The following is a 15,309-nucleotide window of genomic DNA, read 5'->3' as shown; positions in this document are numbered from 1 at the left end:
GTGAAGGTTGGACATTCTATAGAAATGGTTGATAGGACAGACATTCTATACAAATGGGTGAGAATAAATAATGTTAGGTGAAAGATGGATATTCTAAAGACATGGGTAACTGAACAGACATTCTTTAGAAATGGGTGAGAACAAATAGCAACTTTGTACATTTTATAGAAATGGGTGAGAGGACAGGAGATCTTTACACATGGGTGAGAATAAATAGCAACTTTGTACATTTTATAGAAATGGGTGAGAGGACAGGAGAACTTTACACATGGGTGAGAATAAATAGCAACTTTGTACATTTTATAGAAATGGGTGAGAGGACAGGAGAACTTTACACATGGGTGAGAATAAATAGCAACTTTGTACATTTTATAGAAATGGGTGAGAGGACAGGAGATCTTTACACATGGGTGAGAATAAATAGCAACTTTGTACATTTTATAGAAATGGGTGAGAGGACAGGAGAACTTTACACATGGGTGAGAATAAATAGCAACTTTGTACATTTTATAGAAATGGGTGAGAGGACAGGAGAACTTTACACATGGGTGAGAATAAATAGCAACTTTGTACATTTTATAGAAATGGGTGAGAGGACAGGAGATCTTTACACATGGGTGAGAATAAATAGCAACTTTGTACATTTTATAGAAATGGGTGAGAGGACAGGAGAACTTTACACATGGGTGAGAATAAATAGCAACTTTGTACATTTTATAGAAATGGGTGAGAGGACAGGAGAACTTTACACATGGGTGAGAATAAATAGCAACTTTGTACATTTTATAGAAATGGGTGAGAGGACAGGAGATCTTTACACATGGGTGAGAATAAATAGCAACTTTGTACATTTTATAGAAATGGGTGAGAGGACAGGAGATCTTTACACATGGGTGAGAATAAATAGCGTCAGATGAAGGACAGACATTCTGTAGAAATGGGTGACAACCAATAGTGTTGTAAATTACATAAAAATTATGATTAACTTTAATGTCGAGACATTTATATAGTTTGACTCGCACAAATAACATGGAGTTTTTGTTGATGGATTGTTAGGTGAGGTTCATTTTCTCATGGCCTTGTAGTTTTCTTTTCTCTGTCTTGGAACAAATCTAAAGGAATAAAATTCTGATCTAATTTTTGTTTTTTTAATGTATGATATTGTCAGTAAAAAAACGTTTATTTTATTTAATGACGCCACTAGAGCACATTGATTTTTTATCTTATCATCGGCTATTGGACGTCAAACATGTGGTCATTCTGACACTGTTTTTTAGAGGAAACCTGCTGTCGCCACATAGGCTACTCTTTTATGACAGGCAGCAAGAGATCTTTTATCTGCGCTTCCCACAGGCAGGATAGCACAAACCATGGCCTTTGTTGAACCAGTTATGGATCACTGGTCGGTGCAAATGGTTTACACCTACCCAATGAGCCTTGCGGAGCACTCACTCAGGGTTTGGAGTCGGCATCTGGATTAAAAATCCCATGCCTCGACTGGGATCCGAACCCAGTACCTACCAGCCTGTAGACCGATGGCCTAACCACGACACCACCAAAGCCGGTAATGATATGGTCAGATAACCCATACAAATATCTGTCCATTTAATCAGCAGTTACTTTTAGATATTTCTTTGAGCAAATCTTTAAATTAATCTAAACACAAACACTGAAGAAGAAAATCATATTACAGTGAAAACCCCTCTAAACTGGACCCTCTGTAAACTGGAAGTCCCTCAATACTGGACGTTCCTCATGGTCCCTTTGTAAATATCAGTACAGAACAGAACCTCTCTGAAGCAGATATGTCTTAAAACCAGACTTTTTACTTGTTTCTGTAGGTGTCCAGACTAGAAGGGTTTCACTGTAATTTGTGAGAACCATATAATGTCATTTTATGTAATACAAATATTTAGCACCATAAAGTAATGTCTACTGTATGTAATGAAAATTCCATGTTGCCCATACAATATTGCGCAAACATGCAATATTGAAGCTTTATAAAACGAAGCAATTTTACTCCCTTTTTTTTCTTCTTCTTCTTTTTTAATAAATACTTTGGGGATTTGCAGTGATAGTTTGTAAGGATCAATAATATTATTTACACCAAAGTTCACTTTAGATGAATCATTTTCTGCCTGAGTGCTTTTTAGAATCACATTGGACTTGTATTTGGGATGAGTCTTAAGTTATCATACACATCCTCGGGGATACGTTTCATCAAGTTGCATGAATATTGATAAAACTCTCTCGGCACACTGAATCCATTTTTCTTGGATTATGTCTAATGGTAATATGAGATGTTTCAATTCAGATGAGATCTAGTTGTGCTTTATTCATCCAGCCGTTCCTCTGGCCCAGAGAATGTGTTCAGGAAATGAAACTCGAGAATCCTTTCAATGAATGTAAATTTACAAATGGCCACATATGAAGTCGGGTCTTTGGTGAGGTGTTTAACAAGTTAATGTTCATTTTGTTTAATGACGCTACTACAGCACATTGATTTATTAATCATCAGCTGTTGGATGTCAAATATTTGGTAATGTTGGCATATAGTGTTAGAGAAGAAAAGCTATATTTTTCCATTATTAACAAAGCATCTTTTATATTCACCATCCCACAGACAGGATAGCACATACATGTACTATGGCCTTTGATGGTAGTAATAAACCAAATAACTTCTGGCTGGGTCAAAGTTTGAGGTGCACCCAACTTTTGATAGAGAAGTGAACACCACAAGTCCTGTGATTGGTGATAAATGTGAATGTGTTGGTTGTAAAAAACATGTATGGGGTACCTGCAATTTTTTTTTTAAAAATCAAATTTTATGTGGAACTAGGGTAGTCATAGACTCATAGATGCTACGCGTTATCTCAGGAATTAGCAGCTTGACCCCTAATTTTTTCTGGATCACTTTAAGGGTGAGGGATGGTAGTATTTATATCCGTGGCATTTTATGTCAATTGATACGCTTTAGGTAGGAGTTTTAGCTACATATGTTACTATTGTCGTCTGTGGGATTTGATTTGGTAGTATACACCCTGATATACCAATAGTGGTGCACTGGCTAGAATGAGAAATAGCCCAATAGGCTTACCTATGGGGATTGATTCTAGACCGACCACGCATAAGGCAAGCACTTTACCACTGAGCTATATCCCGCCCCTGATATGTTTAGTTGACTGTTTAGTATATCTCCACAGTGATGTTTAATATGTAGATAACATGTTAAGGCTTTCAAACATGTTAGGGACTGATCCATTTGGCAAAAGGGGTTTTTTTTTCTTCGTTTTTTTTCTTCTTTTTTCTTGCTTTTTTTTCCCGAAAACTGGCTCAAGTTGTTGAGTTGTTAGTAATAATGAGAAGGAGAAGTCGTCATAATATTGCGGACCTAATCCAGTTTAAAAAACAAAATCACACAACAGATGCTAGACACTGACTTATTTAATGTCATAGCTCTCTTACGGTAGGTAGTACCTTGTTAGTCCTTTTTTTTAATTTGGCATTTACAGTTGACCAGTTGAGCGTTGTTTGGTTCTCGGCTGAATTCATTTTAATGATGTCTGAAAATACTAATTATTAATTTCAATTTAATATAACAATGACACATTAAAAGTTACTTAATAGTATCATGGTTTTAATGGAAGTGTTCAATTTGTTTGCTTAATTTTTAATACCAAAAGTAGTAGTATTTGATAATGAATTATTTGATTACGACCAGTTGTACAGTTCAAAACCTTTCCAAATGAACTGGGTTTTTTCTTCTATTTTTGATGCAAAACAGGATAAAATGTACTGGTACTGATAAATGTTTTCTAAGACCATTTGTATCAAACTTCTCATCTTTCTTCAGGAAGGAACAAGTCATGTTTCCTACTTTTTAAAACCTAGATTAGTACATGTACCTGCATATCATACATGTAGTTATCACACATAATCTACAGCAAGAACAGCATACAGGATGTTTGAAACACCCAGTCCCTCCATAAACAAAAACAAGAAACCATTATGGGTTCCTTTTTAAACAGGGTGGGACGTAGCCCAGTAGTAAAGCACTCGCTTGATGCATGGTCGGTCTAGGATCGATCCCCGTCTGTGGGACCATTGGGCTATTTTTTTTTCCAACCAGTGCACCACAACTGTTATATCAAAGGCTGTGGTATGTGCTATCCTGTGTGAAATGGTGCATATAAAAGATCCCTTGCTGCTAATCAAAAAGAGTAGCCCAAGAAGTGGTGACAGCGGGTTTGCTTTCACAATATCTGTGTGGTCCTTAACTGTATGTCTGATGCCATATAAATATAAATAAAATGTGTCGAGTGCATCGTTGAATAAAACATTTCCTTTTTCCTTCCTTTTTAAACATGTGCTTGGTCAAACTGGACAAAATATAACATTATCTTGATAGACCAAGTGGAGAAACTAGAGCACATTGATTTATTAATCATCAGCTATTGGATGTCAAACATTTGGTAATTTTTACATATAGTCTTAGAGAGGAAACCATTAGTAGCAAAGGATCTTTTATATGCACCATCCCACAGACAGGATAACACATACCACAGCCTTTGATACATTGGTACCAGTCATGGTGCACTGTAATGAAGGAAGGAAATGTTTTATTTAACGACACACTCATCACATTTTATTTACGGTTATATGGCGTCAGACATATGGTTTAGGACCACACAGATATTGAGAGAGAAAACCTGCTGTCGCCACTTCATGGGCTACTCTTTCCGATTAGCAGCAAGGGATCTTTTATATGCACCATCCCACAGACAGAATAACACATACCATGGCCTTTGATATACCAGTCGTGGTGCACTGGCTGGAGCAAGAAATAGCCTAATGGGCCCACTGACGGGGATTGATCCCAAACCGACCGTGCATCAAGTGAATGCTTTACCACTGGGCCTGTGTAATGAAACAAAAATAGCAGCTGGCACATACTGCACAACAACAAATGATACCTTCATTTCCTGGCTTACGATTACAAGCTTGTGGAATACAGTGTCAGTAACACTTTACCCTGTGATGATATCACTTTATAAACACTCTGCTATCTTACTAATGTCTTCTGTTAATAAACACTTTCTCATCATTGTAAACACACTATCTGACAAGATGATACTGACACTGACATCCATTCAGTCATTTTCCCCGTTTTAAACTACAGGAGTTATAGTTCTAATCAGCTCCTTCAACAAATCTGTAAACACAAAGATTGAGAAAAAACCTACAAAGCAATTTATATAACTCCTACAGTTTAAATATGAAGATATTTTGGCTTCAGAAATACTAGATAATATGTTATAAAAACTAAATTTGTTTTGATGCCAACAATGAATCTCTGTTATAAAGTAGGATAATAGTATACCTTTAGGTTAGCAATTAGGGAACAGGATTTTCATTTTGAAATTTTAAACATAAGGCCATTCATTTTTGTTATGCTTCTAAAATATAACACGTTACATGTAATAACCCATAGTATACATGTCATAAACCCATTTGATATTTTGGTGTATAAATCCTATAGATTATTATCACTTGTTTATAAGCCAACAAGACCAGGGCCCCGTTCCACAAAACGATCTTAGCACTAAGAGCACCTAAGTGCATATCTTAGCTGTGCAGTTACGGTGATCTTAGGGCTAAGATCGCTTTATGGAATGGGGCGTCGGGGCCCTGTACACCTGAGAATAACATTTTGATAAAATTTAGTTAAAGTGGATGACGCCAAACAACATTCATGATGATGTCATATTACAGATGAAAACAACTATAAAACTGTGCCAACCCATTGGGCTATTTCTCGTTCCAGCCAGTGCTCCACAACTGGTGTAACAAAGGCTGTGGTATGTACTACCCTATCTGTGGGATGGTGCATATAAAGGATCCCTTGCTTCTAATCAAAAAGAGTAGCCCATGAAGTGGTGACAGCAGGTTTCCTCTCTCAATATCTGTGTGGTCCTTAACCAATGTCTGACGCCATATAACTGTAAATAAAATGTGTTGAGTGTGTCGTTAAATAAAACACTTTCCTTCCTTCCTTAAAACTGTGATTTACGAAATATCAAATTAAAATGTTAATTTTACAAGCCAACAAAACCTGTGAAATTTAGGGTAATATTTTGTTCAGATTTAGTTAAAGTGTATGACTACAATTTTGCCAATTGTGATGTCATATTACCGATGAAAGTGACTTTAAAACTGTGATTTACAAAATATCAATTTAGAAATGTTATAAGATAAATAGAATTTGCAACTCGTGTTTTTTTTTATATGTAAAATATCAACCTAGACAAATACCAATTAACACAGACTCTGTTGATATTTTCTATATTGAAAACACTCAAACTTGGTTGATATTTTCCATATTAAAAGACACTTAAACTTGGTTGATATTTTCCATATTAAAAAAACCTCTTGGTTGCTATTTTTCATATTAAAAAACACTCAGACTTGGTTGATGTTGTCCATATTAAAATACATGTATATTAAAACCCCCACTTTCCATATTAAAAACCACTCGTGACGAATCCTCTGTGTATTCCACAGCCAAGTACCGGACAGAGCATGCAGCGAGTGGCCGGCCATTACCAGTGTCAGTGGGCCAGCTGGAGACGACAGTGACAGACATGGAGGAGAAGATTCAACAGTTGGAGATCTTTGGCGAGAAGCTTGCTGAAAGCATGGAGATAGCTGCTGTAAGTTTGTTCATTAAATAAAAGGCATATTAGTACAGAGATCGACCTACCAAATTTTGTTCATTAAAGGCATATTAGCAAAAAACAATTACCTATTAAAATGTGTTCATTAAAGGCATATTAGCACAGAGATTGACCTTCTAAAATTGTTTCATTAGACTAGAGACAAATTGGCACAGATATTAACCTACCAAATTTTGTTCATTAAATAAAAGGCATTTTAGTACAAAGATTGACCTACCAAAATTGTTCATTAAAAGTATAGAAGCATGGACATTTGACTTACTGAATGACCTAACAAAATATTACATGCAAATATACCAAAAAAAAGAAAAGAATGTGAATATTAATTTGTTTGTTTTTTTAATTTGTTTAAAATTATTCATTTTGAATTTCATTAGTTTTTGTGTCTTTATCAATGTTTTGTTCACCAGGTTCATGAGACTGAACCTAAATTAAAATAACCCAAAATTGATTTCAGTCAGTATTTTATAGCAGTCTATCAACTGATGGAATACTTGCTAGAGTGGCCCATCTATAACTATCTGGGATAACAGTCCGATGAACCACCTTGCCAGTGAATGTGTTGTGACCAGTTTAATGTTCTTCTGTTACAGATTGGCAAGTGGCAGAGTATCGAGGGTGAAGAGTCGGTGAACGTTCAGCTGATGGATTTGGTGGAGCAGATGAGAATTATGCTGGTGCAGGCATCACAAACAGGTCAGTGACATACAGGAATACTTCACAAACAAACACCATGACACAGGCATCACAAACAGGTCAGTGACATACAGGAATACTTCACAGCCAAACACCATGGTGCAGGCCTCACAAACAGGTCAGTAAGATATTAGAATATGTCACAACCAAACACCATGGTGCAGGCATCACAAACAGGTCAGTGACATACATGAATACGTCACAACCAAACACCATAGCACAGGCATCGCAAACAGGTCAGTGACATACATGAATACTTCACAACCAAACACCATGGCGCAGGCATCAGAAACAGGTCAGTGACATACAGGAATACTTCACAACCAAACACCATGGCGCAGGCATCACAAACAGGTCAGTGACATACAGGAATACTTCACAACCAAACACCATGGCACAGGCATCACAAACATGTCAGTGACATACAGGAATACTTCACAACCAAACACCATGACACAGGCATCACAAACAGGTCAGTGACATACAGGAATACTTCACAACCAAACACCATGGCGCAGGCATCACAAACAGGTCAGTGACATACAGGAATACTTCACAACCAAACACCATGGGACAGGCGTAACAAACAAGTTAGTTACATACAGGAATACTTCACAACCAAACACCATGACACAGGTATAACAAACAGGTTAGTTACATAAAAGAATACTTCACAACCAAACACCATAGTGCAGGCATCACAAACAGGTCATTGACATACAGGAATACTTCACAACCAAACACCATGGCATCACAAACAGGTCAGTTACATACAGGAATACTTCACAACCAAACACCATAGTGCAGGCATCACAAACAGGTCAATTACATACAGGAATACTTCACAATCAAACACCATGGTTCAGGCATCACAAACAGGTCGGTGACATACAGGAATACTTCACAATCAAACACTATGGTGCAGGCCTCACAAACAGATCAATAACATACAGGAATACTTCACAACCGAACACCATGGCATCATAAACAGGTCAGTAACATACAGGAATACTTCAAAACCAAACACCATGGCATCACAAACAGGTCAGTCACATACAGGACTACTTCACAACCAAATACCATGGCATCACAAACAGGTCAGTCACATACAGGACTACTTCACAACCAAATACCATGGCATCACAAACAGGTCAGTCACATACAGGAATACTTCACAACCAAATACCAGAGTTCGACAAATCCGCTAGCCCGATGCCCGTGGCTAGTGGTTTTTAAATTCGGGCTAGTGAGAAACACAAAACCACTAGCCCGCAGTGCTAGTGGTTTCCACCCCCCTCCTTATCACTTAGTCATGTTTTAGGGGTTTTTTTCTTTTTCTCTCGGCTGAAATTTCGTTTAATAAATTTGATTGTGACATTTGTCATCGAATAATATCAACAACGCAATCAGTATATAATAATAATCCACTTGAACTAGGTCTGCAAACTGCAGTAACATGCTATCTCTACATCGCCACAGTTACAGCATGCATTGTTTACTTTTCCCTTTCAAGTTTCTGGCACAGGAAATAAGTCTAATGACATGCATGTTTTGATTGGTTGGACACGTCACGTGGTAGTTAATCTCGCACATGTATATGTTTTAGGCTAAGAACTTGGAAATCAGCAATTGCGATGACAGGTTAATCTCAATCAAGTAAACCCCAGTCATGCTTTGAATTTCAGTGTTTGTTTTATTTACCTATTGTTTTCTAATTTAACACTTCGCTGACATGTGGTTATCGGCAATCAGGAAAACAATTTACTTTAATGGTAACCACACATGCAATGACTCTGCTTGGCCTATTACATGTAGCGGTCTGGATAATGTGTCACAGCTGTCAATACAAGATGATATCTTTTTTGTTCATCAATTAACAACAGATTAGATGTCGCCGTTATATTCTTTTGATATTGGTCTGACACGGGATAATGCCCTGTATTTGAGCAATTGACATCACCGTTCCTGGCGACATAAATAGTAGGGCCCTAAATGTATAACCCATTACCAAATACACTGAACCATCTATTACCGTGTGTCACACTATCGTACCCTCATTTAAATTTAATTATTTTGATAGTGGGTTTAGATATCAACCATGAGTTTGCTCAATTATTTTTCCCCGGGGGGAGGGCAAGAGCGAAAACAGAACAATGACGATGGATCACACTTGACAAAAAACCAAACATACAACACGACACAAAAGTGAAAGTTACAACATGATTTAAGTGTTTGTTTTATTTTACTGTTATACTCGTAAATGTGTAATGTTACAAAAAATATATAAAAATCCAGTTATAACTGATCAGGAATTTGGGCTAGTGCTTTATCTTGGTGGGCTAGTGGTTTTCACAAACCTACTAGCCCTGTGGCTAGTGACTTTTCAAAATATTTGTCATACTCTGCAAATACCATGGCATCACAAACAGGTCAGTCACATACAGGAATACTTCACAACCAAATACCATGGCGTCATATACAGGAATACTTCACAACCAAATACCATGGCATCACAAACAGGTCAGTAACCGAACACCATGGCATCATAAACAGGTCAGTCACATACAGGAATACTTCACAACCAAACACCATGACATCACAAACAGGTCATTCACATACAGGAATACTCCACAACCAAATACCATGGCATCACAAACAGGTCAGTAACCGAACACCATGGCATCACAAACAGGTCAGTATCATACAGGAATACTTCACAACCAAACACCATGACATCACAAACAGGTCATTCACATATAGGAATACTCCACAACCAAATACCATGGCATCACAAACAGGTCAGTCACATACAGGAATACTTCACAACCAAACACCATGACATCACAAACAGGTCATTCACATACAGGAATACTCCACAACCAAATACCATGGCATCACAAACCGGTCAGTAACCGAACACCATGGCATCACAAACAGGTCAGTATCATACAGGAATACTTCACAACCAAACACCATGACATCACAAACAGGTCATTCACATATAGGAATACTCCACAACCAAATACCATGGCATCACAAACAGGTCAGTCACATACAGGAATACTTCACAACCAAACACCATGATATCACAAACAGGTCATTCACATACAGGAATACTCCACAACCAAATACCATGGCATCACAAACAGGTCAGTAACCGAACACCATGGCATCACAAACAGGTCAGTCACATACAGGAATACTTCACAACCAAACACCATGACATCACAAACAGGTCATTCACATACAGGAATACTTCACAACCAAATACCATGGCATCACAAACAGGTCAGTAAACGAACACCATGGCATCACAAACAGGTCAGTCACATACAGGAATACTTCACAACCAAACACCATGACATCACAAACAGGTCATTCACATACAGGAATACTCCACAACCAAACACCATGACATCACAAACAGGTCATTCACATACAGGAATACTTCACAACCAAACACCATGACATCACAAACAGGTCATTCACATACAGGAATACTTCACAACCAAACACCATGACATCACAAACAGGTCATTCACATACAGGAATACTTCACAACCAAACACCATGACATCACAAACAGGTCATTCACATAGAGGAATACTTCACAACCAAACACCATGGCATCACAAACAGATCATTCACATACAGGAATACTCAACAACCAAACACCATGGCATCACAAACAGGTCAGTCACATACAGGAATACTTAACAACCAATTCGGAATTCAACCAACCATAACCACCCAGTTGCAGTAACAGAGGCCTGTGCCCAACCAAACAACACATGGCTGGCCAAACTCTATCCAACATCAGCAGAGGCCACCTCATTGACCATGCTTAAAAAAGACAACCCTCATCTGAAACGGATACTTACAAATAAACGCCAACACCAAAAACGATGACCAATAGATTCGTGTACAAGGATGCCAGTACTCTCTCATTCCTTTCGAAATTAAACCAAGTAAATGCCACCACTGTCAGCAGTGGGAACATAATGCATCAAAATGCTGCAACCACCACAAACTACCAACTTGCCACTGTTCTGTCCAAAAACTTGTTAGGAGCTCGCGAAAACCCTGTGTCAGTATTATCAAAAAGCGTTCCGGCAGCTCAACAACTGTAGGGACCAAACTAATAAGCTGCAGCAAAAATCTATGCCACTACCAAAACCCGCCGAAAAAGTCAACAGCAATATAACTTATGCTAAAAAACTGAAAACCTCCACCCAAACTGAAGTCAGACAGCTTAAAACAATTATTGAGACTTTAGTACAGGAAATCTCTTCAATCAAATCTAACCTGGGACTTTCAAAAAATAGAATTAAATTAAATAGCTCAACTCAAACTTAAACAACTGCGGGACTGCATCATGGGTAACAAGTCTTCATACGCCCCCATAAATAGAGCTAACATGGTAAAATTAATTCCATAAACTGACTGTCAAAATGGGCCTAAAATGGCTACAAGACATTGCTAATTTTAAAAGACACAAAAACTAAAGTGATTCAAACAGAAAAAAGAAAAAATTAATATTTTTATTTCATTTTACATTTTGTATTGTTAAAAATGTGTTTAAAGTTTATTTTTTTGTTGTCAACAGAGGAAGTGACTCTAAAATCAACAGCACTGCACAACTTCGAGAAGCTGTATAGCCAGGCAATGCAACTACAAGTACAGGTAAATTATTCTCATAATATAAATTATTATTATACAGAGGTAAAAAAAATTGTGATTCTGGACAGGTGAGTGTGCAGAAATTTCTGCAGGGGAGGTGGGGTAGAGTCATGCTCCTCCAAAAAATACATGTATATTGAAAAAATATATATTTGCTTGTGCAGGCGTGGGGGTGGGTAAAACCCCCTCGGAACATACTCTTGCTGGATTTGGCATCACTCACCCAAAAGCTGTTTCTGTCCTTTTCCGTTGATGAAAAATTCTAAGTCTTTGTAAAGCTTTTCTGCTTTTTCATCCCAATGACATTTTTATCTCTGATTATAACAGAGGACATTGATTTATTAGTCATTGACTGTTGGATAATTCTGACATACAGTCCTAGAAGATACCAGTCCCAAGTTCAACCAGCAAACATTTCACTAACGTTCGCAAACTATTTGATTGGTTCCCGACGTGGCCATTTGGTTTAACGTGAAGCGCATAAACCAGTCTAGCGGACGTTTTTCTGCTGGTTGAATGCAGCCCAGCTACATTTTTCCATTAGCAGCAAAGAATCCTTTATATGAACTTTATCACAGACAGACGTTAGGGCCACACTGAATGAATGAAGGAATGAAGGAATGTTTAACGACACCCCAGCACAAAAATACATATCGGCTATTGGGTGTGTCATGGCCATACTAATCCATAACTAGGGGCAGTAAACACAGACTCAGGGCTCAGCAACGTAAACTTGACCAAAAGGACACTTTTTTATGTTTTTGGGAAGAGACAACTGTCATCCTCCCCGTTTCCCGCATAAGAAATAACCTTAATGGTTAGTAATTTATAACAGAAAAGGTGGTGTACTGTAGGTATCTTACACATCACTATTTAGCTATAAAGTATCTCTGGATGACACTGGTACTGGGATACGAACCCAGAACCTCCCACCTTGGAGCTTGATGGCTCAACCACAGTGTCACTGGCACCAACAAAAATATTACATGACCCTGTATTTCATCTTGCTACAGTCATAGAGAGAATGTATTGTAGGTAACTTGTAATGTAGAAATACCTGCATCTTGCTACAGCCATAGTCAGACGATATCATAGGTAACTTGTAATGTATAAATACCAGCATCTTGCTACAGCCACAGAGAGAAGGTATCGTAGGTAACTTGCCATGTATAAATACCAGCAATGAGCTCTAGTTGGATGGCTGCCCATCACAAGCAGGTGCTATTTACCAGACAACCACTCCGAGACTGAACTTTAATTACCTCCACGCTGGCTCCACTTTTCTTACTGCTGTGGAAGCAAATTTTCTTTCCTTGCTTAATCAGTTTAAAGTATTGTGTACTCTTGAAGAGGAGTTTAAAAAAATATTTTTAAAAACTTTCCCAAATAATTTTTCTTAAAAGTTCAAGTTGTGTGTGGTTTGTTCCAATAATTGCTGGGTTTTAACCTTGAGAGCGAGTGTTGACCCTGACTGTTAGACCCGTACTTGTAAAGAAACATACTTTTGCTAATGGAAAGAAAGGAATGTTTGGTTTATGACACCCCAGCACACTGTCTAGTCAGTAGCTAGTAGTAGTTGTCTAGCATATGATCTTGGGATGAGATTTAGCTCATTCGTGGAGCACTTGTCTGAGCTGGCTAGGTCTTAGGAATGTACCACTTAGTAGACCCATAAGGTTTTTTCCCATTCCAACCACTATATATCCAACCAAAAGTATGTGCTGTCCAGTCTATGAAAAAGTGCATATAAAAGATATCTTGCTACTAATTAAAAAAATATGTCCGATTTCCGCTGCAGACTACATAAGACTTTCCAGGCGAGTGTGGTGGGGAGCAGGAGTGATCATTCGCCTTTCCTGAATAGCTGATGATTAATAAATCAATAATGCTCTAGTGGTGTTGTTAAACAAAACAAACTTTAATTATTAAAGATTGTGACAGAATTATCCAATAGCTGATGATTAACACATCAGTATGCTACAACAAAACAAACTTTTAAACTTCTATTTAACTAACATATCGCTATTCGTTTTGGTCATAGATGAACAACCTGCGCCTGAGTCATCTGCAGCGTAACAAGGAGATAATGGAGATCAAGCGCCAGCTGCTGCTACAGGAGGTGAACAATCTGATGCTGCAGGCCGACATCGCGCGCCGCGAGACAGAGCTCCACCAGCTTCACGCGCGTGATGCCAAGAGACACCCTGGGACCGTCCGGCGCTGGAACACATTCAGTGGGGGACAGAGCTCCACTGTGCAAGTGGTGAGTGGTGAGCATTCACACACAGTAGTGAGCAGTGGTACAGAATGGTGAGCATGGAGATAATATAGTGAGTGGTGCTACAATGTGTGAGCAGTGGTGAGAATTTCTACAAATTGGTAAAAAATAGTCATCATTAATAAAACTAGTGGGCACTTCGACAAAATAGTGAGTGCCAAAACACATAAGTGGTTTTTTTTGGTGGGAAAGGTAGTGAGTATAAATAATCATTGGTACTGAGCATTCAGAGAGCATTCTTATTAAATTTCACGTGACAAGTTACATGTTTATATCTATAACTTTGCTTGTGAATATGAGACAAAAACAAAATGGTTTCATAACTGTCTAGTCTTCACATCCTCATGTTTCCGATTTTCGTGATGGTAAACACCAAAGCGTGATGTCTTATGCGTGTTTTGAGCCTTATTTTAATAATAAAATGTTAACAAATTTAGATGCTTATTTCAGAGAAGATATTTTGAATATTAAATACTTTGCATGTTATACAAATAGTTCAGTCATTGAATTTGGGGATTTTTAAAAAGGATCCCACTGGGATTGTGAAATGTTATAATATAGAATTTTGGGATTCCATTTCATAATCGTATGCTTTTGACCCAAAATCTGGGATTTGTAGGACAGAATCCTGCTAAATGCACAGCCTGTAGTACTTGATTACTTACTGTATATCTGAATAGAATAATTTTGAAGTTTATGTTTCGCACACAGCCTGACGTTCCGCAGGAATCGGCTGAACATCCACCCACCGAGACGTTTGTTAGTGTGAAAGAGACAGAGGCAGCCGCAGGTGACCGTGAACCACCAGATAAATTAACGGATCTTCCCTTAATTACAGGTGAGAGAAAAACACAATCACATTCCGTATTAAACATGAATGGAGTGGGATGTATTCCCATTGGTAGCATTGCTTACCATGGG

The 15,309-nt window shown here is 38.0% G+C and overlaps 1 protein-coding gene across 6 annotated transcripts in view; it reads left to right on the top strand.

Moving 5' to 3' along the window:
• The window catches only part of LOC121378891, a 171,012-nt gene that overhangs the window by 136,564 nt on the left and 19,139 nt on the right, over positions 1–15,309 (top strand). For all 6 annotated transcript variants that reach the window (XM_041507251.1, XM_041507254.1, XM_041507252.1 and 3 more), the window contains 5 exons: positions 6,562–6,710; positions 7,328–7,430; positions 12,037–12,113; positions 14,152–14,373; positions 15,100–15,226. In XM_041507251.1, the coding sequence (XP_041363185.1) occupies positions 6,562–6,710; positions 7,328–7,430; positions 12,037–12,113; positions 14,152–14,373; positions 15,100–15,226 (678 nt within the window). The remainder of the gene's footprint in view (positions 1–6,561; positions 6,711–7,327; positions 7,431–12,036; positions 12,114–14,151; positions 14,374–15,099; positions 15,227–15,309) is intronic.

This window comes from Gigantopelta aegis, chromosome 8 (genome assembly GCF_016097555.1).
Source record: "Gigantopelta aegis isolate Gae_Host chromosome 8, Gae_host_genome, whole genome shotgun sequence".
Classification (NCBI taxonomy): domain Eukaryota; kingdom Metazoa; phylum Mollusca; class Gastropoda; order Neomphalida; family Peltospiridae; genus Gigantopelta; species Gigantopelta aegis.
The sequence above is the reverse complement of the archived record's forward strand: the minus strand, read 5'-3'. Positions and strand labels throughout refer to the sequence as shown.